At 60.9% G+C, this 25,906-nt stretch overlaps 1 protein-coding gene across 3 annotated transcripts in view; it reads right to left on the bottom strand.

Annotated features, from left to right (window-relative positions):
* Positions 1–16,756, bottom strand: part of LOC147103033 (stromal membrane-associated protein 2-like) — an 89,615-nt gene extending 72,859 nt beyond the window's left edge. For all 3 annotated transcript variants that reach the window (XR_015072886.1, XM_085962299.1, XM_085962300.1), the window contains exon 1: positions 16,636–16,756. Coding sequence is in view for 2 of the 3 variants with exons in the window: in XM_085962299.1 (XP_085818425.1) it covers positions 16,636–16,738 (103 nt within the window). In the remaining variant the exon portion in view is untranslated. The remainder of the gene's footprint in view (positions 1–16,635) is intronic.
* Positions 16,757–25,906: the final 9,150 nt, after the last annotated feature.

Below are 25,906 nucleotides of genomic sequence, written 5' to 3'. Positions count from 1 at the left end.
ACAGACCCCATGGACAGACAGTGTCTGTCCCCAGACACAGACCCCACGGACAGACAGTGTCCGTCCCCAGACACAGACCCCATGGACAGACAGTGTCCGTCCCCAGACACAGACCCCATGGACAGACAGTGTCCGTCCCCAGACACAGACCCCGCGGACAGACAGTGTCCGTCCCCCAGACACAGACCCCACGGACAGACAGTGTCCGTCCCCCAGACAGACCCCATGGACAGACAGTGTCCGTCCCCAGACACAGACCCCATGGACAGACAGTGTCCGTCCCCCAGACAGACCCCATGGACAGACAGTGTCCGTCCCCAGACACAGACCCCATGGACAGACAGTGTCCGTCCCCCAGACAGACCCCATGGACAGACAGTGTCCGTCCCCAGACACAGACCCCATGGACAGACAGTGTCCGTCCCCAGACACAGACCCCATGGACAGACAGTGTCCGTCCCCAGACACAGACCCCACGGACAGACAGTGTCCGTCCCCAGACACAGACCCCATGGACAGACAGTGTCCGTCCCCCAGACACAGACCCCATGGACAGACAGTGTCCGTCCCCAGACACAGACCCCATGGACAGACAGTGTCCGTCCCCAGACACAGACCCCATGGACAGACAGTGTCCGTCCCCAGACACAGACCCCATGGACAGACAGTGTCCGTCCCCCAGACACAGACCCCACGGACAGACAGTGTCCGTCCCCCAGACACAGACCCCGCGGACAGACAGTGTCCGTCCCCAGACACAGACCCCATGGACAGACAGTGTCCGTCCCCCAGACACAGACCCCATGGACAGACAGTGTCCGTCCCCAGACACAGACCCCATGGACAGACAGTGTCCGTCCCCCAGACACAGACCCCATGGACAGACAGTGTCCGTCCCCAGACACAGACCCCATGGACAGACAGTGTCCGTCCCCCAGACACAGACCCCATGGACAGACAGTGTCCGTCCCCAGACACAGACCCCACGGACAGACAGTGTCCGTCCCCAGACACAGACCCCACGGACAGACAGTGTCCGTCCCCAGACACAGACCCCATGGACAGACAGTGTCCGTCCCCAGACACAGACCCCATGGACAGACAGTGTCCGTCCCCAGACACAGACCCCATGGACAGACAGTGTCCGTCCCCAGACACAGACCCCATGGACAGACAGTGTCCGTCCCCAGACACAGACCCCATGGACAGACAGTGTCCGTCCCCCAGACACAGACCCCACGGACAGACAGTGTCCGTCCCCAGACACAGACCCCATGGACAGACAGTGTCTGTCCTCCAGACACAGACCCCATGGACAGACAGTGTCCGTCTCCAGACACAGACCCCACGGACAGACAGTGTCCGTCCCCCAGACACAGACCCCACGGACAGACAGTGTCCGTCTCCAGACACAGACCCCATGGACAGACAGTGTCCGTCCCCCAGACACAGACCCCACGGACAGACAGTGTCCGTCCCCCAGACACAGACCCCACGGACAGACAGTGTCCGTCCCCAGACACAGACCCCATGGACAGACAGTGTCCGTCCCCAGACACAGACCCCATGGACAGACAGTGTCCATCCCCAGACACAGACCCCATGGACAGACAGTGTCCGTCCCCAGACACAGACCCCACGGACAGACAGTGTCCGTCCCCCAGACACAGACCCCATGGACAGACAGTGTCCATCCCCAGACACAGACCCCGCGGACAGACAGTGTCCGTCCCCAGACACAGACCCCGCGGACAGACAGTGTCCGTCCCCAGACACAGACCCCAGGGACAGACAGTGTCCGTCCCCAGACACAGACCCCGCGGACAGACAGTGTCCGTCCCCCAGACACAGACCCCATGGACAGACAGTGTCCGTCCCCAGACACAGACCCCATGGACAGACAGTGTCCGTCTCCAGACACAGACCCCATGGACAGACAGTGTCCGTCCCCAGACACAGACCCCATGGACAGACAGTGTCCGTCCCCAGACACAGACCCCATGGACAGACAGTGTCCGTCCCCAGACACAGACCCCATGGACAGACAGTGTCCGTCCCCCAGACACAGACCCTAGGGACAGACAGTGTCCGTCCCCCAGACACAGACCCCATGGACAGACAGTGTCCGTCCCCCAGACACAGACCCCATGGACAGACAGTGTCCGTCCCCCAGACACAGACCCCATGGACAGACAGTGTCCGTCCCCAGACACAGACCCCATGGACAGACAGTGTCCGTCCCCCAGACACAGACCCCATGGACAGACAGTGTCCGTCCCCAGACACAGACCCCATGGACAGACAGTGTCCGTCCCCAGACACAGACCCCACGGACAGACAGTGTCCGTCCCCAGACACAGACCCCATGGACAGACAGTGTCCGTCCCCAGACACAGACCCCATGGACAGACAGTGTCCGACCCCAGACACAGACCCCATGGACAGACAGTGTCTGTCCCCAGACACAGACCCCATGGACAGACAGTGTCCGTCTCCCAGACACAGACCCCACGGACAGACAGTGTCCGTCCCCCAGACACAGACCCCACGGACAGACAGTGTCCGTCCCCAGACACAGACCCCACGGACAGACAGTGTCCGTCCCCAGACACAGACCCCATGGACAGACAGTGTCCGTCCCCAGACACAGACCCCACGGACAGACAGTGTCCGTCCCCAGACACAGACCCCACGGACAGACAGTGTCCGTCCCCAGACACAGACCCCACGGACAGACAGTGTCCGTCCCCAGACACAGACCCCACGGACAGACAGTGTCCGTCCCCCAGACACAGACCCCACGGACAGACAGTGTCCGACCCCAGACACAGACCCCACGGACAGAAAGTGTCCGTCCCCAGACACAGACCCCACGGACAGACAGTGTCCGTCCCCAGACACAGACCCCATGGACAGACAGTGTCCGTCCCCAGACACAGACCCCATGGACAGACAGTGTCCGTCCCCCAGACACAGACCCCATGGACAGACAGTGTCCGTCCCCCAGACACAGACCCCATGGGCAGACAGTGTCCGTCCCCAGACACAGACCCCACGGACAGACAGTGTCCGTCCCCAGACACAGACCCCACGGACAGACAGTGTCCGTCCCCCAGACACAGACCCCACGGACAGACAGTGTCCGTCCCCGAGTCACAGACCCCACGGACAGACAGTGTCTGTCCTCCAGACACAGACCCCACGGACAGACAGTGTCCGTCCCCAGACACAGACCCCATGGACAGACAGTGTCCGTCCCCCAGACACAGACCCCATGGACAGACAGTGTCCGTCCCCCAGACACAGACCCCATGGGCAGACAGTGTCCGTCCCCAGACACAGACCCCACGGACAGACAGTGTCCGTCCCCAGACACAGACCCCACGGACAGACAGTGTCCGTCCCCCAGACACAGACCCCACGGACAGACAGTGTCCGTCCCCGAGTCACAGACCCCACGGACAGACAGTGTCTGTCCTCCAGACACAGACCCCACGGACAGACAGTGTCCGTCTCCAGACACAGACCCCATGGGCAGACAGTGTCCGTCCCCCAGACACAGACCCCATGGACAGACAGTGTCCGTCCCCAGACACAGACCCCATGGACAGACAGTGTCCGTCTCCAGACACAGACCCCATGGACAGACAGTGTCCGTCCCCAGACACAGACCCCACGGACAGACAGTGTCCGTCCCCCAGACACAGACCCCATGGACAGACAGTGTCCGTCCCCAGACACAGACCCCACGGACAGACAGTGTCCGTCCCCAGACACAGACCCCATGGACAGACAGTGTCCGTCCCCAGACACAGACCCCATGGACAGACAGTGTCCGTCCCCCAGACACAGACCCCATGGACAGACAGTGTCCGTCCCCCAGACACAGACCCCATGGGCAGACAGTGTCCGTCCCCAGACACAGACCCCACGGACAGACAGTGTCCGTCCCCAGACACAGACCCCACGGACAGACAGTGTCCGTCCCCCAGACACAGACCCCACGGACAGACAGTGTCCGTCCCCGAGTCACAGACCCCACGGACAGACAGTGTCCGTCTCCAGACACAGACCCCACGGACAGACAGTGTCCGTCTCCAGACACAGACTCCATGGACAGACAGTGTCCGTCCCCGAGTCACAGACCCCACGGACAGACAGTGTCCGTCTCCAGACACAGACCCCACGGACAGACAGTGTCCGTCTCCAGACACAGACCCCATGGACAGACAGTGTCCGTCCCCGAGTCACAGACCCCACGGACAGACAGTGTCTGTCCTCCAGACACAGACCCCACGGACAGACAGTGTCCGTCCCCAGACACAGACCCCATGGACAGACAGTGTCCGTCCCCCAGACACAGACCCCGTGGACAGACAGTGTCCGTCTCCAGACACAGACCCCATGGGCAGACAGTGTCCGTCCCCCAGACACAGACCCCATGGACAGACAGTGTCCGTCCCCAGACACAGACCCCATGGACAGACAGTGTCCGTCTCCAGACACAGACCCCATGGACAGACAGTGTCCGTCCCCCAGACACAGACCCCATGGACAGACAGTGTCCGTCCCCAGACACAGACCCCATGGACAGACAGTGTCCGTCCCCAGACACAGACCCCATGGACAGACAGTGTCCGTCCCCCAGACACAGACCCCATGGACAGACAGTGTCCGTCCCCAGACACAGACCCCACGGACAGACAGTGTCCGTCCCCCAGACACAGACCCCATGGACAGACAGTGTCCGTCCCCCAGACACAGACCCTAGGGACAGACAGTGTCCGTCCCCAGACACAGACCCCATGGACAGACAGTGTCCGTCCCCAGACACAGACCCCACGGACAGACAGTGTCCGTCCCCCAGACACAGACCCCATGGACAGACAGTGTCCGTCCCCCAGACACAGACCCCACGGACAGACAGTGTCCGTCCCCAGACACAGACCCCACGGACAGACAGTGTCCGTCCCCAGACACAGACCCCATGGACAGACAGTGTCCGTCCCCAGACACAGACCCCACGGACAGACAGTGTCCGTCCCCCAGACACAGACCCCACGGACAGACAGTGTCCGTCCCCAGACACAGACCCCATGGACAGACAGTGTCCGTCCCCCAGACACAGACCCCACGGACAGACAGTGTCCGTCCCCCAGACACAGACCCCATGGACAGACAGTGTCCGTCCCCAGACACAGACCCCACGGGCAGACAGTGTCCGTCCCCAGACACAGACCCCACGGACAGACAGTGTCCGTCTCCAGACACAGACCCCACGGACAGACAGTGTCCGTCTCCAGACACAGACCCCACGGACAGACAGTGTCCGTCCCCCAGATACAGACCCCACGGACAGACAGTGTCCGTCTCCAGACACAGACCCCACGGACAGACAGTGTCCGTCCCCCAGACACAGACCCCATGGACAGACAGTGTCCGTCCCCGAGTCACAGACCCCACGGACAGTGTCTGTCCTCCAGACACAGACCCCATGGACAGACAGTGTCTGTCCTCCAGACACAGACCCCATGGACAGACAGTGTCCGTCCTGTTCACTCAGATGAATGGAGAACATGTGGGCAAATCTTTCAATCTCATGGATTCTCACTGAGCTCACCAGGTGCAATACTCAGAGGTGTGCTTTACGGCTAAATATACAAATGACATCAATAGATAGGAAAATTAATCTTCAAAACAACCCGACTCCCAGCTGTTACAGCTAAACTCGGGCCATTGGCGGAGTGGCTGTTACACACCGCAACCACGGGATGAGCAGGCAGAAGGCCGTGTCGAGGTTCGGGGGGAGAGAGGGAAGGGCTGGATGGAGAGGAAAAGGTGCCAGCTCGTTCACTCCCCCCGCCCCACCAGGTGCTCTTTGACCCTCACACTCCTGCCATGCCAGCGGGCAGCTCCACGGAGATCAAATTCTATGCAGCAAACCCTGGGGGGAGCCATGTTTTAGCACTCTGTGGAGCAGTGGTTTAGCATCCATTCACTGTACACTGATCAAAACACATCTCCATATGGAAATGAAACAACAACTTGCATTTACACATCGAGTCTAACGTAGTAAAAAATCACTTCACAGGAGGTTAGCAAACAAAAATTGACAGCGAGCCAAAGCAGGAAATATTAGGACAGATGATGAAAAGTTTGGTGAAAGAGGAAGGTTTTAAGGAGCGTTTTACAGGGAGAGGTGGAGACGTTTACGGCGGGAATTCCAGGACCTAGGGCCCAGACAGCCAATGGTGGAGTGAAGGATGCACGATAAGCCAGAGTTGGAGGAACACAGAATGCTCAGAGGGCTGGAGGAGATTACAGAGATAGAGAGGGGTGAGTGCATGGAGGGATTTGAACATGAGGATGACAATTTAAAATCAAGGCATTGCTGGACCGGGAGCCAATGTAGGTCAGTGAGCACAGGGGGTGATGGGTGAACGGGACTGGGTGTGAGTTAGGACACGGGGCAGTGAGCACAGGGGGTGATGGGTGAACGGGACTGGGTGCGAGTTAGGACACGGGGCAGTGAGCACAGGGGGTGATGGGTGAACGGGACTCGGTGCGAGTTAGGACACGGGGCAGTGAGCACAGGGGGTGAGGGGTGAACGGGACTCGGTGCGAGTTAGGACACGGGGCAGTGAGCACAGGGGGTGACGGGTGAACGGGACTCGGTGTGAGTTAGGACACGGGGCAGTGAGCACAGGGGGTGATGGGTGAACGGGACTGGGTGCGAGTTAGGATATCAGCAGCCGAGTTTTGATTTTCACTGTCCTCTGAAGCACTCATGCCCCCCTCATGTTACAGGGTGTCTCAAACTTCACTGAGGGCAAGCCTGGAATGAAGGGACCAACACCAGAGACACCAAAATGCTGGCTGGGAAGGGGTTGCACTGGCCGCTTCTGACAGCCTTTGCCATAGGGCCCACCTGGTTGGTTCTGAGACCTCTGTGCCCACTGAAAATAACCAGTGATATGCATCGGTTATTGCTGGTCTGTCCAGTCTGCACACCTCTCTCCACCCCCCCCAAAACAGGACTCGCTGACCCAGCTTTGCAACAGTGGAGTAACTTCTCCATGGAATACTGTCAGCAATCCGGAGGGATACCACGTGATTCAGTATCACGCTGCCCATCACTAACCATTCAAGTTTCAGTGAGGCGGGAACAGTTTCTCAGACAGCAACAGAAAAATGCTCAAATAAAGCGAGAATCTCAAAACCCTCAAAGGTGAACCCTTCAGGAACTCACCACCTATAACCTCCAACCCCCATTAGTCTGCATGAATCGCACAGCTTTGCCGCACGATGCACATGAACAAAGTTGGTTCTACAAATTTTCATAAAGAAGTTTAAAAGAAAAATACACAAAACAAAGTTGTTTGCCCGCTGTACAAAAGAGCTCACACAGGACCGAGTGCGATAGTGCGGGGGACCTTTCTGGTTTACAGTGCCCTGCATGTACAAGTACGTCACACTGCTGAGCCGGAGATGGGAAAGGTTATGGGGAGAAAGCAGGGACAGGGTACTGAGTTTGGATGATCAGCCATGATCGCATTGAATGGCAGAGCAGGCTCGAGGGACCGAATGGCCTACTCCTGCTCCTATCTTCTATGTCTATGTTTCTATGTTAAAGGGGGTGGGGAAGAAGGGAATTTAAAGCATAGTTGGAGATTGAAGGTTTTTGAACAAAGGGAGGGAGGTAGCAGAATGGAGGTGCTTAGGAAGAGCGCCCAAGAGAGCAGGAGCCAGTGAGTGAAGGAGTGGCTTCTGCTGAGGACAGAGAGCTTGGGAGTGCGGGCTGGGGCTTACAGCTGAGGAGAAAGTCACAGACAAAGCAGATCGAGGCCTCGAAGATGATACACTGGGGAAAGCAGAGCCAGTGGAATCTGGCAAGGGTGGAGTGACAGGGGTGTGGGACTTGGTGCGAGAGGGGACACAGGCCACAGCATTCTGGATTCATTGAAATGTGTTGTAAATGGAGAGAAATCGATTCTGAAGGTAACAAGGGCGTGGATCGAGGGGTTTGCAGCAGGAAGAACGAGACGGGGCAGCAGTGGGCAATGCTGCAGGAAGGCCAGCTCGGGGGCGGGCACAACGCTGAGGTTCTGCACCAGTTGGCAGCACCGGGACTAGGGAGTGGGTGGGATACGAGGGTACTGACAGGAATTCGAAAGGGTTGCTTTGGGTTTGATGATGTTGAAATTGCAGCTTGTCCATGAGGATGTTGGATAGGGGACTGGAAAACACAGCCAAGCCTCGGGGTCAGAGGGTGAGACGGAGAGGCAGACACAACGTACTTGTGCAATATTTGCTGATCGGCTCTGCTACACTGAACTGTACCGGCAGCTCCCTGGTATCTCCCAGTCCACCTCCACAAGGTAGGGATACACCAGGGCACAATAAAGTGGATGCTTTCAATATTTGGTCGATTGCAACACCTTCAGCTAAAACCACAAGGCTCTCTCGAGTCTACTTTTGTAAATCTATTGATTGAACTTTTCAGAAAGATGCCAACTGACTGCCCGGTGCCAAACATCAGGCAGGACAATCTTCGATGAAATCACGGCAACTGCTTATTGCATCGACATTGAAACAAAACACGTTTTCTCAGCACGCCCCTCAACATGGTGGAATGGGTGGCCAAACTGTGACACAGGTTTCCCAAAAAGGTGCTAGTTTTAATTTAAAAAACTAACTGTGGGGAAAGAGAAAGAAATGCATCCGGCACGGAGGATGCAGCACTGGCAACAAATCACCTCTGTTCCCTTGCTGATCCATTCACAGGCCCTTCGAAAGAAAAAGAATTTACATTTAGCGCACAGCAAGCTCCCACAAACAGCAATGTGACAATGACCAGATACTCCATTATAGTGATGTTGGTTGAGGGATAAATATTGACACCTTATAACCCAAGGGCAGAATCCTGTGATTATTTTTTGCCCTAACATCAAAAAAAAATCCCATTTCCCTGCAACACAGGACAGTTGTGCAGCTTCTGCTGACTGTATGCGTAAAAGGGTTCTAGTAAGGCAGCGTCAGAGCCTGTGACTGGTGAATACATACACAGGAAACCGAAAAGGGAAGCTAGAGTGCATCATACTGGCCATTTCCACCTAGCCTTTCACATTAAGTCTCAAAAGGTGCATCAGTCCTCCAGTGGCACATTGCGATGAGACACCGAGCCAGAGACCAAGGTGGTCCCCGGTGAGTTCGCTAATCTCACTCAACACCAGCAGGGATGCCACCAGCATCCACAGGGAAGCGAGAAAGAAATCACCCAGACGCCAAGAAGCAAGGTCACTGATTTACACATTTGTAGAAAGTGGACAGAATCCGATCCCCAAAGACACTGGCCAAAATCCCAGAATCTGCGGCGATTAAAAGCAAAATTCGACGAATCAACGACCCCGGGAACAGCTGCTTCCTGCCGGCTACCAACTGTGGGCGAGTGGGAGGCCAGCGTCAGCGGAGAAAGCTCCCAGGGTCAAACAGCGGACCCTCACTGTCCACCCTCATGTCACCTGGACGAGGTGATGGAGGGCCATGGAAGGGTCTCCGGGCAAAAGTCGCCACTTTCAGTAGGGATGGGGGTAGGGAAGATCAGGAATGGGAAAACTGTAATGAAGAAGCAGGAGAAATTAAATCCTTACAGCACCAGACTGGATAACAGCTTATTTGTATTCAAAAACACTGTAGACTGAGACCAGCTCCCTTAATATTCTTCATGCATTTCAAACTCCTCTCATTCACAGCCCACTAACTTTTTTGATACGCTGGCTGGAGCTGCCGACAGATTGTTAATCCAAAAAACTCTCCATAAAAATATTTTAAAAGTTGTTACTGTACTGCTGAACAAATTTACATATGCCGTTACTCCATCCAACGAGATCACAGTTTGTTCTGTAATGTCATGCTGGGTGATAGTTTGCAGCCTCAGGGAATGAACCAAAACTGGCCATTACCAACCCAGGTAAAACCCAGCACAGATTCTCTCCCTGGCTCAACAACAGGGCAAGTTTTCACTGGTCCTGAATTGGCAAGTCTCTGGTCCATTTCCAGGTTCCAGACCCTGACTGGTTTTCAGGTCCCATTGTCACTGTGCAGACAGATCACTGGACTCGTTCCCACGTTTCAGACCAGTTCTCGAGAGCAGGAGGCCACATCTACAGGTCAGATGTTAGGAACATAGGAATTGCTGGACGGAGAAAGACCACGGTCCATCGAGTTCACCTTCGACTATCCTGGGAGTCCCATGATCCAACGATAATGGAGTTGTTGACTAATCACAGCGATCAATCTTTGTCAATTAGTCTCCAACAGCCCCAGACACGAGGCGAGGAAACCCCCAGTGGTGGAGAGCTTTGGGAACCAGAGGTCCAAAATCACCTGTTCCTCCCGAGCTCGCTACACTCACCACACCTCATGTCTCAAATTACTCAGATACTGGATCCTAAAATGTTATTTCCTGAAAGAAATCGATCACATTTGAATGAATCAACACTAACTGTTTCCAACGTTCTACAGACTGACCACTCGCTCACTGAAATATTGTTTCCGCAGACTAGTTTTGAATTTAAACCCCTTAAAGCACAGGCCATGTCCTCGGGCTTTACTGTTGTGGACACGGAGAAACAGCTCGTTATAGTCGACATTATCTATTCACATCACCGAGCTGTGCAAAATGAGAGAGGGAGTGAAAAAAACACCTCTGTGCAATTTCCTCTCCCCATCACAACAGCCGTTGCGACTGCTCACATCCACACTCGTGTTCAATGATAGACGGAAAAGACGCAGCCGAGGGTTGAGTTAGAGTGCAAATCAGAAGGGGTTGGTTGTCACCAAACCAGGTCTGTGATCACCTGAAACCAGAGGCTGAGTTACAGCCTTTCACAGAAACTCTGGGCGTTTGCCGTTTGTGGAAAAGCTCCCTCGCCGCAGGGAGCAGCTGCTCGAGGCAGTTTCTGCACTGGTAGCAGAGTGATGTTAACTGTGTGGTGCGGTTTCCCAAAACCAGCACGTTGCTGGTGCGCGGTGTGAATCCGGTATACGGCCATCGCCAGCGGCCCCTCCCCATAACAATGGTCACAAAGAATTGCGTGCACTGCAGCACAGTAAGATGCAGCTCGTCATTTTAGTGAGGAAACACTTCTCGCAATCAGCCACACGGCCTTTATTAACTTCCTTGCCTCAGATCCTTAATCTAGGCCGACATTCCCAACGCTGTGCTGAGGGAGTGCTGCACTGTCGGAGGTGCCGCCTTTCAGATGAGGCGTTAAACCGAGGCCCCGTCTGCTCTCTCAGGTGGATGTGAAAGATCTCCCGGCACTATTCGAAGAGCAGGGGAGTTCTCCCCGGTGTCCTGGCCAATATTTATCCCTCAACCAACATCACTAACAAAAAAAAGCAAAATACTGCGGATGCTGGAAATCTGAAATAAAAACAGAAAATGCTGGAAATACTCAGCAGGTCAGGCAGCATCTGTGGAGAGAGAAACAGAGTTAACGTTTCAGGTCGATGACCCTTCGTCAGAACAGTTCATCGACCTGAAACGTTAACTCTGTTTCTCTCTCCACAGATGCTGCCTGACCTGCTGAGTATTTCCAGCATTTTCTGTTGTCATTAAAAAACAGATTATCTGCACATTATCACACATGGGAGCTTGCTGTGCACAAACTGGCTGTCACGTTTCCTACATTACAACAGTGACTACACTTCTTGCTTGTGAAGCACTTTGGGACATCCTGAGAATGTGAAAGGTTCTATATAAAAGCAGGTTCTTTCTTGTTTTATATATAATGTATACACCCACATACACACACACATTCCTTCAATTATAAATACATCCTTTTAAAAATTAATCTCAAAAAGGACAGACTGAGAAAGTATGACGGCACTCTACACGAGACATGAGTTGCACAGACCCACATTCTTTATGTAGCTCGTGACTGCCTCGATCCCATGGCACTTACATTATTAATTCTCTTCATTTACTCTCCAAAATGAAGATACTGCATTTGATTTTTATTTCGAACACACGAAGATAGATCCTGAGCTTGGCGTCACTCTTTTCCCCTGCCAGTGGTGACATGAGCTTCCATTTTCCCCTTCAAATACACGAAGTGCTTTCCCTCCTTCCCTCGCCCAGTTTTTGATTCACTTTCCTCCACTCTAGTCATCTCTCACTCCACTGGCTGTTGCAGGGTGCGGTTCCACGGGCCCCGACAGCCCTCGGGGACCTCACCCGAGTTGGTGACCTTTTATGTACGAGTCCAGGCAACGAGCGTTGACAGGCTATTTAACCGTAGATGGCATCACAGTGAGTCCAACTGGTCCTCTCTCGATGCCCACACCCCCTCTTCCCAGCAGATCCCGGGATAGTAATTAGAGATAGAGCTGCAAGCTGACCCCCTCTCTCTCTCCAGCGGAGACCGAACTGCTGTGCCAGCTGAAATCAGTTAACTCAGCCTAGGGAATTGAGGCAGACAACTTTTATGGGCTGCTGCTATACTCGGCAGTGCACTGACCCACTGCACCACAGGGACAGTTCCAGCACAAGGTTGCACTGCTTTGTATTCTGTATGGAACAGGCTGCTAATTCGGAGTAAAAGTGCATGGGATCCGGGTACACTGTGAAGGGGAAAACAACCCCGTCCCCAAACGACTGGGTTTTGTCTTCAGCATTCAGCATGTTGCACACACAGGCTGGAGGGGCAGAGAACCCACTATAATCAGAATAATACTCCACAGCACCTCCTAAACCCGCGAGCTCTTCCACCTAGAAGGACAAGGGCAGCAGGCGCATGGGAACACCACCACCTCCAAGTTCCCCTCTAAGTCACACACCATCCTGACTTAGAAGTATATCGCCGATCCTTCATCGTCGCTGGGTCAAAATCCTGGAACTCCCTCCCTAACAGCACTGTAGGAGTACCTTCACCACACGGACTGCAGCGGTTCAAGAAGGCGGCTCACCACCACCTTCTCAAGGGCAACTAGGGATGGGCAATAAATGCTGGCCTTGACAGCGACACCCACATCCCCAGAATGAGAAAAAACTATCAGCCAGGAAACTGCTGCTGACTTCTAAAACCATTGTTCATTTTTTTTTAAACAAAGGCTACAGTGCCAGAAAATAAAATGATTCCACACTTAACCTATTCAGAAGGGAAACAGAAAAAGGAAGTGAGAGGCACACAGCAACAGGCTGCTTGTTAAGAGATGAAAGGGCCATAGTCTGACAGAGCAGAGTACAGTACACACCTCTACCATTCCAGTTTGTCACTAACTGAAACTACGAGCTACAAAGCTTCATAGAACCGAGACTGTGGAATCAAATCTACTGCTTTTATCAATCTGGCCTTGGGGCGCAGCAGAGGTGACAGAACATTATTCTCCCCCCAACCCCGTTCACTCACAGGAATCATGGCTTTAAACTGAGCCCGGGGGCTTGCAGCCTAGCCTCTTACACTTGCGCAATCTCAATGAGACAGTTCCTGCGACCTTTCCTAGCAACACAGCAGTGTCTAATCACAGCCTATTACCATCTCGTCTAGCTTCTAATCTCTTTTACTTCTTTTGGTTCTTTTATTCTTTTGTCCGATCGCAGCCCTGCCTTCGATCTAGTTCCTTTTCTCTCCAGTTTTGAAGAAGGGTCAAACCCGAAACGTCAACTCAAATTTCTCTCCACGGATGTTGCCTGACTTGCTGAGTTTTTCCAGCATTTTCTGTTGTTATCTAGGTATCCCTGCCCTGTTCCAAGAAACAGGCAAAAAAAAACACTATTGCACTGACTCATCCTGTTGTTAACCAATGCAGTTATCAGATGGTCACCATGTACAGGATGTGTGTGGGCTGTACGGAACAGCCAAACTACTAACTTCAGGCAACAGATGGAGCAGGCCCTGTAACATTATACATTACAGATAATCTTGTGCTTCCAATATTCACAAACTAGCGAGTGCCAATCCCGACCTCACATCCGAACATGCTGCCTGAATAGCTAAGTCGGTGAAGGGTCTGTGCAAGAGATAGGTGGTCCCAACAAGACTGTCCCAGTAGCTCTGGGACCGGGTTCCCTGCTGGAAACTGAACAATTCCTGAAACAGCTGTGTGTACAGATGCCCAGCGAGGCAGACACAGGGCTTGGCCGTGATGCACACCACAGTCAAATAGCCCACCTGATACTCTCACTCTCGCACTGCGAATGAAATCCTTGGGAAAGGAATATTGAATGGGATTTTTTCAAAGGGAAAATGATGAGAAGCCCTCCTCCAAATACACAACAGTCTTATCGAAACACACTCTAACTCCACAACAGCTCCATTCAGAGGCTTGCGAAACAAATTTGCATTGCTGACTGAGGCAAGGCAAGATCAGGAATGCCCGATACTCAGCTCACAAACCGACTTCCTCCTCAAAGCAAGTGCAAAACTACAATGTCCCAGAAACAAGGCACATTGACCAGCATCAACAGCAGCAAACCCGGGGAAAAGGCACAGGCTGACTGCTTCATAACTCCGGGCTTACAGAGCCAAGCTCAGGATGATTCAATCCACATGCAGAGACAGGACATGCAGACTGAGTTACACTGATAGCTGGCTGTTGTCAGATTCCAGGAATCTGATCCCCAGCTGGTTACTGGGAAACGGCTCGACGTGTAACATGGGCCAGGACAAGACTCACACACCCGACCCGTAACTCGGACTGACACCGGGAGTGCCCGTTCCCCTGCCCGTAACCTGGACTGACACCAGGAGTGCCCGGTCCCCCTGCCCGTAACCTGGACTGACACCAGGAGTGCCCGGTCCCCCTGTCCGTAACACGGACTGACACCAGGAGTGCCCGTTCCCCTGCCTGTAACCCGGACTGACACCAGGAGTGCCCGGTCCTCCTGCCCGTAATCTGGACGGACACCAGGAGTGCCCGATCCCCCTGCCCGTAACCTGGACTGACACCGGGAGTGCCCGGTCTCCCTGCCCGTAACCCGGACTGACACCAGGAGTGCCCGGTCCCCCTGCCCGTAACCTGGACTGACACCAGGAGTGCCCGTTCCCCAGACTGACACCGGGAGTGCCCGGTCCCCCTGCCCACAAACCAGACTGACACCGGGAGTGCCCGGTCCCCCTGTGCCCAGACCGACACCGGGAGTGCCCGGTCCCCCTGTACCTGGACTGACACCGGGAGTGCCCGGTCCCCTGCCCGTAACCTGGACTGACACCGGGAGTGCCCGGTCCCCCTGCCCGTAACCTGGACTGACACCAGGAGTGCCCGGTCCCCCTGCCCACAACCCGGACTGACACCGGGAGTGCCCGGTCCCCCTGTACCTGGACTGACACCAGGAGTGCCCGGTCCCCCTGCCCGTAACCTGGACTGACACCAGGAGTGCCCGGTCCCCCTGCCCGTAACCTGGACTGACACCAGGAGTGCCCGGTCCCCCTGCCGGTCCTCCTGCCCGTAATCTGGACGGACACCAGGAGTGCCCGGTCCCCCTGCCCGTAACCTGGACTGACACCGGGAGTGCCCGGTCTCCCTGCCCGTAACCCGGACTGACACCAGGAGTGCCCGGTCCCCCTGCCCGTAACCTGGACTGACACCGGGAGTGCCCGGTCCCCCTGCCCACAACCCAGACTGACACCGGGAGTGCCCGGTCCCCCTGTGCCCGGACCGACACCGGGAGTGCCCGGTCCCCCTGTACCTGGACTGACACCGGGAGTGGCCCGGTCCCCTGCCCGTAACCTGGACTGACACCGGGAGTGCCCGGTCCCCCTGCCCGTAACCTGGACTGACACCAGGAGTGCCCGGTCCCCCTGCCCACAACCCGGACTGACACCGGGAGTGCCCGGTCCCCCTGTACCTGGACTGACACCAGGAGTGCCCGGTCCCCCTGCCCGTAACCTGGACTGACACCAGGAGTGCCCGGTCCCCCTGCCCGTAACCTGGACTGACACCAGGAATGCCCGGTCCCCCTGCCCACAACCCAGACTGACACCAGGAGTGCCCGGTCCCCCTGCCCGTAACCCAGACTGACACCGGGAATGCCCGGTCCCCCTGCCCACAACCCGGACTGACACCAGGAGTGCCCGTTCCCCCTGCCCGTAACCCGGACTGACACCGGGAGTGCCTGGTCCCCCTGTGCCCGGACCGACACCGGGAGTGCCCGGTCCCCCCTGTGCCCGGACCGACACCGGGAGTGCCTGGTCCCCCTGCCCACAACCCGGACTGACACCAGGAGTGCCCGGTCCCCCTGCCCACAACCCGGACTGACACCAGGAGTGCCCATTCCCCTGCCCGTAACCCGGACTGACACCGGGAGTGCCCGGTCCCCCTGTACCCGGACCAACACCAGGAGTGCCCGGTCCCCCTGCCCACAACCCGGACTGACACCGGGAGTGCCCGGTCCCCCTGCCCACAACCCAGACTGACACCAGGAGTGCCCGGTCCCCCTGCCCACAACCCGGACTGACACCAGGAGTGCCCATTCCCCTGCCCGTAACCCGGACTGACACCGGGAGTGCCCGGTCCCCCTGTGCCCGGACCGACACCGGGAGTGCCCGGTCCCCCTGTGCCCGGACCGACACCGGGAGTGCCCGGTCCCCCTGTGCCCGGTCCCCCTCTCTCCCCGCGGACCCCCGGTACCTGGGCTGCCGCAATCGGCGCACTCCCGGCTGCTCTGCAGGAGGCCGCTCAGCACCGCCTGCTGCCGCTCGCTCTCCCGCTCCCGCCCGGCCCGCGCCATCATCACCCGGAAAGACAAGCCGCTTCCGGAGTGGGCGGGTAAGAGACAGAGAGAGAGAGAGAGATTGGAGAGAGAGACAGAGAAAGACTGGAGAGAGAGAGACTGGGGGAGAGAGAGAGAGAGAAAGACTGGGGAGAGAGAGACTGGGGGAGAGAGAGAGAGACTGGGGGAGGGGGGAGAGAGAGAGAGACTGGGGGAGGGGGGAGAGAGAGAGAGGGATTGGAGAGAGAGACAGAGAAAGACTGGGGGAGAGAGAGAGACTGGGGGGGAGGAGAGAGAGAGACTGGGGGGGGGGAGAGAGAGAGACTGGGGGGGGGGGGAGAGAGAGAGACTGGGGGGGGGAGAGAGAGAGACTGGGGGGGGGAGAGAGAGAGACTGGGGGGGGGAGAGAGAGAGAGACTGGGGGGGGGGAGAGAGAGAGACTGGGGGGGGGAGAGAGAGAGACTGGGGGGGGGGGAGAGAGAGAGACTGGGGGGGGGGGAGAGAGAGAGACTGGGGGGGGGAGAGAGAGAGACTGGGGGGGGGAGAGAGAGAGACTGGGGGGGGGGAGAGAGAGAGACTGGGGGGGGGGAGAGAGAGAGACTGGGGGGAGAGAGAGAGACTGGGGGGGGGAGAGAGAGAGACTGGGGGGGGGAGAGAGAGAGACGGGGGGGGGAGAGAGAGAGACTGGGGGGGGGAGAGAGAGAGACTGGGGGGGGGGAGAGAGAGACTGGGGGGGGGAGAGAGAGAGACTGGGGGGGGGGAGAGAGAGAGACTGGGGGGGGGGAGAGAGAGAGACTGGGGGGGGGGAGAGAGAGACTGGGGGGGGGGGGAGAGAGAGACTGGGGGGGGGGGGAGAGAGAGACTGGGGGGGGGGGAGAGAGAGACTGGGGGGGGGAGAGAGAGACTGGGGGGGGGGGAGAGAGAGACTGGGGGGGGGGGGAGAGAGAGACTGGGGGGGGGGGGGAGAGAGAGAGACTGGGGGGGGGGGGGAGAGAGAGACTGGGGGGGGGGGGAGAGAGAGACTGGGGGGGGGGGGAGAGAGAGACTGGGGGGGGGGGAGAGAGAGACTGGGGGGGGGGGAGAGAGAGACTGGGGGGGGGGGGGGAGAGAGAGACTGGGGGGGGGGGGAGAGAGAGACTGGGGGGGGGGGGGGAGAGAGAGACTGGGGGGGGGTGGGAGAGAGAGACTGGGGGGGGGGGGAGAGAGAGACTGGGGGGGGGGGGAGAGAGAGACGGGGGGGGGGGGGAGAGAGAGACTGGGGGGGGGGGGGAGAGAGAGACTGGGGGGGGGGGGAGAGAGAGACTGGGGGGGGGGAGAGAGAGACTGGGGGGGGGGGGAGAGAGAGACTGGGGGGGGGGGAGAGAGAGACTGGGGGGGGGGGAGAGAGAGACTGGGGGGGGGGGGAGAGAGAGACTGGGGGGGGGGGAGAGAGAGACTGGGGGGGGGGAGGGAGAGAGAGACTGGGGGAGGGGGGGGGGGGAGAGAGAGACTGGGGGAGGGGGGGGGAGGGAGAGAGAGACTGGGGGAGGGGGGGGGAGGGAGAGAGAGACTGGGGGAGGGGGGGGAGGGAGAGAGAGACTGGGGGAGGGGGGGGGAGAGAGAGAGACTGGGGGAGGGGGGGGGGAGAGAGAGAGACTGGGGGAGGGGGGGGGAGAGAGAGAGACTGGGGGAGGGGGGGGAGAGAGAGAGACTGGGGGAGGGGGGGGGGGAGAGAGAGAGACTGGGGGAGGGGGGGGGGGAGAGAGGGAGGGGGGGGGAGAGAGAGAGACTGGGGGAGGGGGGGGAGAGAGACTGGGGGAGGGGGGGGAGAGAGAGAGACTGGGGGAGGGGGGGAGAGAGAGAGACTGGGGGAGGGGGGGGAGAGAGAGACTGGGGGAGGGGGGGGAGAGAGAGACTGGGGGAGGGGAGAGAGAGAGAGAGACTGGGGGAGGGGGGGAGAGAGAGACTGGGGGAGGGGGGGAGAGAGAGAGACTGGGGGAGGGGGGGGAGAGAGAGAGAGACTGGGGGAGGGGGGGGAGAGAGAGACTGGGGGAGGGGAGAGAGAGAGAGAGACTGGGGGAGGGGGGAGAGAGAGAGAGACTAGGGGAGGGGGGAGAGAGAGAGAGACTGGGGGAGGGGGGAGAGAGAGAGAGACTGGGGGAGGGGGGAGAGAGAGAGAGACTGGGGGAGGGGGGAGAGAGAGACTGGGGGAGGGGTGAGAGAGAGACTGGGGAGGGGGTGAGAGAGAGACTGGGGGAGGGGGGAGAGAGAGACTGGGGAGGGGGGAGAGAGAGAGAGAGAGAGAGACTGGGGGAGGGGGGAGAGAGAGAGAGAGACTGGGGGAGGGGGAGAGAGAGAGAGAGACTGGGGGAGGGGGGAGAGAGAGACTGGGGGAGGGGGGAGAGAGAGACTGGGGGAGGGGGGAGAGAGAGAGACTGGGGGAGGGGGGAGAGAGAGAGACTGGGGAGGGGGGAGAGAGAGACTGGGGGAGGGGGGAGAGAGAGAGAGAGAGACTGGGGGAGGGGGGAGAGAGAGAGAGAGAGAGACTGGGGGAGGGGGGAGAGAGAGAGACTGGGGGAGGGGGGAGAGAGAGAGACTGGGGGAGGGGGAGAGAGAGAGACTGGGGGGGGAGAGAGAGAGACTGGGGGGGGGGAGAGAGAGAGACTGGGGGGGGGGGGAGAGAGAGAGACTGGGGGGGGGGGAGAGAGAGAGGACTGGGGGGGGGGAGAGAGAGAGACTGGGGGGGGGGGAGAGAGAGACTGGGGGGGGGGAGAGAGAGAGACTGGGGGGGGGGGGAGAGAGAGACTGGGGGGGGGGGAGAGAGAGACTGGGGGGGGGGGAGAGAGAGACTGGGGGGGGGGGGAGAGAGAGACTGGGGGGGGGGAGGAGAGAGAGACTGGGGGGGGGGGGAGAGAGAGACTGGGGGGGGGGGGAGAGAGAGACTGGGGGGGGGGGAGAGAGAGACTGGGGGGGGGGGAGAGAGAGACTGGGGGGGGGGAGAGAGAGACGGGGGGGGAGAGAGAGAGACTGGGGGGGGGGGAGAGAGAGAGACTGGGGGGGGAGAGAGACGGGGGGGGGAGAGAGAGACTGGGGGGGGGGAGAGAGAGACTGGGGGAGGGGGGAGAGAGAGAGAGACTGGGGGAGGGGGAGAGAGAGAGAGACTGGGGGAGGGGGGAGAGAGAGACTGGGGGAGGGGGGAGAGAGAGAGAGAGAGAGAGAGAGACTGGGGGAGGGGGGAGAGAGAGAGAGAGACTGGGGGAGGGGGGAGAGAGAGACTGGGGAGGGGGAGAGAGAGACTGGGGGAGGGGGGAGAGAGAGACTGGGGGAGGGGGGAGAGAGAGACTGGGGGAGGGGGGAGAGAGAGAGACTGGGGGAGGGGGGAGAGAGAGAGACTGGGGGAGGGGGGAGAGAGAGAGACTGGGGGAGGGGGGAGAGAGAGAGAGAGAGACTGGGGGAGGGGGGAGAGAGAGAGAGAGAGACTGGGGGAGGGGGGAGAGAGAGAGACTGGGGGAGGGGGAGAGAGAGAGACTGGGGGGGGAGAGAGAGAGACTGGGGGGGGGAGAGAGAGAGACTGGGGGGGGGGGAGAGAGAGAGACTGGGGGGGGGGGAGAGAGAGAGACTGGGGGGGGGGAGAGAGAGACTGGGGGGGGGAGAGAGAGACTGGGGGGGGGGAGAGAGAGACTGGGGGGGGGGAGAGAGAGACTGGGGGGGGGGAGAGAGAGACTGGGGGGGGGGGGAGAGAGAGACTGGGGGGGGGGGGAGAGAGACTGGGGGGGGGGAGAGAGAGACTGGGGGGGGGGGGAGAGAGAGACTGGGGGGGGGGAGAGAGAGACTGGGGGGGGGGGGAGAGAGAGACTGGGGGGGGGGGAGAGAGAGACTGGGGGGGGGGGAGAGAGACTGGGGGGGGGGGGAGAGAGAGACTGGGGGGGGGGAGAGAGAGACTGGGGGGGGGAGAGAGAGACTGGGGGGGGGAGAGAGAGAGACTGGGGGGGGGGAGAGAGAGACTGGGGGGGGGGAGAGAGAGACTGGGGGGGGGGGGGAGAGAGAGACTGGGGGGGGGGGGGAGAGAGAGAGACTGGGGGGGGGAGAGAGACTGGGGGGGGGAGAGAGACTGGGGGGGGGGGAGAGAGACTGGGGGGGGAGAGAGAGACTGGGGGGGGAGAGAGAGACTGGGGGGGGGGAGAGAGAGACTGGGGGGGGGGGGAGAGAGGACTGGGGGGGGGGAGAGAGAGAGACTGGGGGGGGGAGATAGAGAGACTGGGGGGGGGGAGAGAGAGACTGGGGGGGGAGAGAGAGACTGGGGGGGGGGAGAGAGAGACTGGGGGGGGGGAGAGAGACTGGGGGGGGGAGAGAGAGACTGGGGGGGGGGGAGAGAGAGACTGGGGGGGAGAGAGAGAGACTGGGGGGGGAGAGAGAGAGACTTGGGGGGGGGGGAGAGAGAGAGACTGGGGGGGGGAGAGAGAGAGACTGGGGGGGGAGAGAGAGAGACTGGGGGAGAGAGACTGGGGGGGGGAGAGAGAGAGACTGGGGGGGGAGAGAGAGAGACTGGGGGAGAGAGACTGGGGGGGGAGAGAGAGAGACTGGGGGGGGAGAGAGAGACTGGGGGGGGAGAGAGAGAGACTGGGGGGGAGAGAGAGAGAGACTGGGGGGGGGAGAGAGAGACTGGGGGGGGGAGAGAGAGACTGGGGGGGGGGAGAGAGAGACTGGGGGGGGGAGAGAGAGAGACTGGGGGGGAGAGAGAGAGAGACTGGGGGGGGGAGAGAGAGAGACTGGGGGGGGAGAGAGAGAGAGACTGGGGGGGAGAGAGAGAGAGACTGGGGGGGGAGAGAGACTGGGGGGGGGAGAGAGAGAGACTGGGGGGGGGAGAGAGAGAGACTGGGGGGGAGAGAGAGAGACTGGGGGGAGAGAGACTGGGGGGGGGAGAGAGAGAGACTGGGGGGCGGAGAGAGAGAGAGACTGGGGGGGGGAGAGAGAGAGACTGGGGGGGAGAGAGAGAGAGACTGGGGGGGGGAGAGAGAGACTGGGGGGGGAGAGAGAGACTGGGGGGGGGGAGAGAGAGACTGGGGGGGGGAGAGAGAGAGACTGGGGGGGAGAGAGAGAGAGACTGGGGGGGGAGAGAGAGAGACTGGGGGGGGAGAGAGAGAGAGACTGGGGGGAGAGAGAGAGAGACTGGGGGGGAGAGAGACTGGGGGGGGGAGAGAGAGACTGGGGGGGGGGAGAGAGAGACGGGGGGAGGGGGAGAGAGACGGGGGGAGGGGGAGAGAGACTGGGGGGGAGGGGGAGAGAGACTGGGGGGGAGGGGGAGAGAGACTGGGGGGGAGGGGGAGAGAGACTGGGGGGGAGGGGGAGAGAGACTGGGGGGGAGGGGGAGAGAGACTGGGGGAGGGGGGAGAGAGACTGGGGGGGGGAGAGAGACTGGGGGGGGAGAGAGACTGGGGGGGAGGGGGAGAGAGACTGGGGGGGGAGAGAGACTGGGGGGGAGAGAGAGACTGGGGGGAGGGGGGAGAGAGACTGGGGGGAGAGAGAGACTGGGGGGGGAGAGAGAGACTGGGGGGGGGAGAGAGACTGGGGGGGAGGGGGAGAGAGACTGGGGGGGAGGGGGAGAGAGACTGGGGGGGAGGGGGAGAGAGACTGGGGGGGAGGGGGAGAGAGACTGGGGGGGGGGAGAGAGACTGGGGGGGGGGAGAGAGACTGGGGGGGGAGAGAGAGACGGGGGGGAGAGAGAGACTGGGGGGGAGGGGGAGAGAGACTGGGGGGGAGGGGGAGAGAGACTGGGGGGGAGGGGGAGAGAGACTGGGGGGGGGGAGAGAGACTGGGGGGGAGGGGGAAGAGAGACTGGGGGGGAGGGGGAGAGAGACTGGGGGGGGGGGGAGAGAGACGGGGGGGGGGGAGAGAGACTGGGGGGGGGGGAGAGAGACTGGGGGGGAGGGGGAGAGAGACTGGGGGGGAGGGGGAGAGAGGACTGGGGGGAGAGAGACGGGGGGGAGAGAGACTGGGGGGGGGGAGAGACTGGGGGGGGGGGGAGAGAGAGTGGGGGGGGGAGAGAGAGTGGGGGGGGGGAGAGACGTGGGGGGGGAGAGAGAGTGGGGGGGGGGAGAGAGACTGGGGGGGGAGAGAGACTGGGGGGGGGAGAGAGACTGGGGGGGGGGAGAGAGACTGGGGGGGAGGGGGAGAGAGACTGGGGGGGAGGGGGAGAGAGACTGGGGGGGGGAGAGACTGGGGGGGGGAGAGACTGGGGGGGGGAGAGAGAGACTGGGGGGGGAGAGAGAGACTGGGGGGGGAGAGAGACTGGGGGGGAGAGAGACTGGGGGGGAGGGGGAGAGAGACTGGGGGGGGGGGGAGAGAGACTGGGGGGGGGGAGAGACTGGGGGGGGAGAGAGACTGGGGGGGGAGAGAGACTGGGGGGGGGGGAGAGACTGGGGGGGGGGAGAGAGACTGGGGGGGGGAGGAGAGAGACTGGGGGGGGAGGAGAGAGACTGGGGGGGGGAGAGAGACTGGGGGGGGGGGAGAGAGACGGGGGGGGGGGGAGAGAGACTGGGGGGGGGGGGGAGAGAGACTGGGGGGGGGGGGAGAGAGACTGGGGGGGGAGAGAGACGGGGGGGGAGAGAGAGAGAGACTGGGGGGGTGGAGAGAGAGACTGGGGGGGGGGGAGAGAGAGACTGGGGGGGGGAGAGAGAGAGACGGGGGGGGGGGGAGAGAGAGAGACGGGGGGGGGGGAGAGAGAGAGACGGGAGGGGGGGAGAGAGAGAGACGGGGGGGGGAGAGAGAGAGACGGGGGGGGGAGAGAGAGAGACTGGGGGGGGAGAGAGAGGACTGGGGGGGGGGAGGGAGAGAGAGACTGGGGGGGGGGAGGGAGAGAGAGACTGGGGGGGCGGAGGGAGAGAGAGACTGGGGGGGGAGAGAGACTGGGGGGGGGAGAGAGAGAGACTGGGGGGGGGAGAGAGAGAGACTGGGGGGGGGGAGAGAGAGAGACTGGGGGGGGGAGAGAGACTGGGGGGGAGGGGGAGAGAGACTGGGGGGGAGGGGGAGAGAGACTGGGGGGGAGGGGGAGAGAGACTGGGGGGGGGAGAGAGACTGGGGGGGGGTAGAGAGACTGGGGGGAGGGGGAGAGAGACTGGGGGGGAGAGAGAGACTGGGGGGGAGAGAGAGACTGGGGGGGAGGGGGAGAGAGACTGGGGGGGAGGGGGAGAGAGACTGGGGGGGAGGGGGAGAGAGACTGGGGGGGAGGGGGAGAGAGACTGGGGGGGAGGGGGAGAGAGACTGGGGGGGGGGAGAGAGACTGGGGGGGAGGGGGAGAGAGACTGGGGGGGAGGGGGAGAGAGACTGGGGGGGGAGACTGGGGGAGGGGGAGAGAGACTGGGGGGGAGGGGGAGAGAGACTGGGGGGGGAGAGAGACTGGGGGGGGGAGAGAGACTGGGGGGGGGGAGAGAGACGGGGGGGAGAGACTGGGGGGGGGAGAGAGACTGGGGGGGAGGGGGAGAGAGACTGGGGGGGGGGGAGAGAGACTGGGGGGGGAGAGAGACTGGGGGGGGGAGAGAGACTGGGGGGGGGGAGAGAGACTGGGGGGGGGAGAGACTGGGGGGAGAGAGAGACTGGGGGGGGAGAGAGACTGGGGGGGAGAGAGAGACTGGGGGGGGAGAGACTGGGGGGGGAGAGAGAGACTGGGGGGGAGGGGGAGAGAGACTGGGGGGGGAGAGAGAGACGGGGGGGAGGGGAGAGAGACTGGGGGGGGAGAGAGAGACTGGGGGGGGGGAGAGAGACTGGGGGGGGGGAGAGAGACTGGGGGGGGGAGAGACTGGGGGGGGGGAGAGAGACTGGGGGGGGGAGAGAGACTGGGGGGGGGGGAGAGAGACCTGGGGGGGGAGAGAGACTGGGGGGGGGGGGAGAGAGACTGGGGGGGGGGGAGGAGAGAGACTGGGGGGGGGGGGAGGAGAGAGACTGGGGGGGGAGGAGAGAGACTGGGGGGGGGAGAGAGACTGGGGGGGGGAGAGAGACTGGGGGGGAGGGGGAGAGAGACTGGGGGGGGGGAGAGAGACTGGGGGGGGGAGAGAGACTGGGGGGGGGAGAGAGACTGGGGGGGGGAGAGAGACTGGGGGGGGGGGAGAGAGACTGGGGGGGGGGGAGAGAGACTGGGGGGGGAGAGACTGGGGGGGGGGAGAGACTGGGGGGGGGAGAGAGAGACTGGGGGGGGAGAGAGACTGGGGGGGAGAGAGAGACTGGGGGGGGGAGAGAGACTGGGGGGGAGGGGAGAGAGGACTGGGGGGGGAGAGAGACTGGGGGGGGGGGGAGAGAGACTGGGGGGGGAGAGAGAGACGGGGGGGGGGGAGAGAGACTGGGGGGGGGGAGAGAGACTGGGGGGGGGGGAGAGAGACTGGGGGGGGAGAGAGACTGGGGGGGGGGAGAGAGACTGGGGGGGGGAGAGAGACCTGGGGGGGGAGAGAGACTGGGGGGGGGGGGGAGAGAGACTGGGGGGGGGGGAGGAGAGAGACTGGGGGGGGGGGGAGGAGAGAGACTGGGGGGGGAGGAGAGAGACTGGGGGGGGGGAGAGAGACTGGGGGGGGAGAGAGACTGGGGGGGTGGGAGAGAGACTGGGGGGGGGGAGAGAGACTGGGGGGGGGGAGAGAGACGGGGGGGGAGAGAGACGGGGGGGGGGGAGAGAGAGAGAGACTGGGGGGGGGAGAGAGAGACTGGGGGGGGGGAAAGAGAGAGACGGGGGGGGGAGAGAGAGAGACGGGAGGGGGGGAGAGAGAGAGACGGGGGGGGGAGAGAGAGAGACGGGGGGGGGAGAGAGAGAGACTGGGGGGGGAGAGAGAGACTGTGGGGGGGGAGGGAGAGAGAGACTGGGGGGGCGGAGGGAGAGAGAGACTGGGGGGGGGGGAGAGAGACTGGGGGGGGGAGAGAGAGAGACTGGGGGGGGGGAGAGAGAGAGACTGGGGGGGGAGAGAGAGACTGGGGGGGGAGAGAGAGACTGGAAGCCACACATAGTCCCCCTACCATTCCCAGCTCACCAAGAGAAGAGCAGCATAGCCAGGAAGTGAGTGAGCCCTCCAGGGCCGACCAGCCTAGCCAGGAAGTGAGTGAGCCTACCAGGGCCGACCAGACACATACCCCGGGATCACACAGCCAGATACAACCAAAAGATAAATTTAATCAATTAGAGATAGAGATGGTTAAACTTAGAGAGGACTTCCTCAAAATGAATGACAATCA

Source organism: Somniosus microcephalus, chromosome 20 (genome assembly GCF_052327205.1).
Source record: "Somniosus microcephalus isolate GS21.2 chromosome 20, FLI_Smic_1.0, whole genome shotgun sequence".
Taxonomy (NCBI): domain Eukaryota; kingdom Metazoa; phylum Chordata; class Chondrichthyes; order Squaliformes; family Somniosidae; genus Somniosus; species Somniosus microcephalus.
The sequence above is the reverse complement of the archived record's forward strand: the minus strand, read 5'-3'. Positions and strand labels throughout refer to the sequence as shown.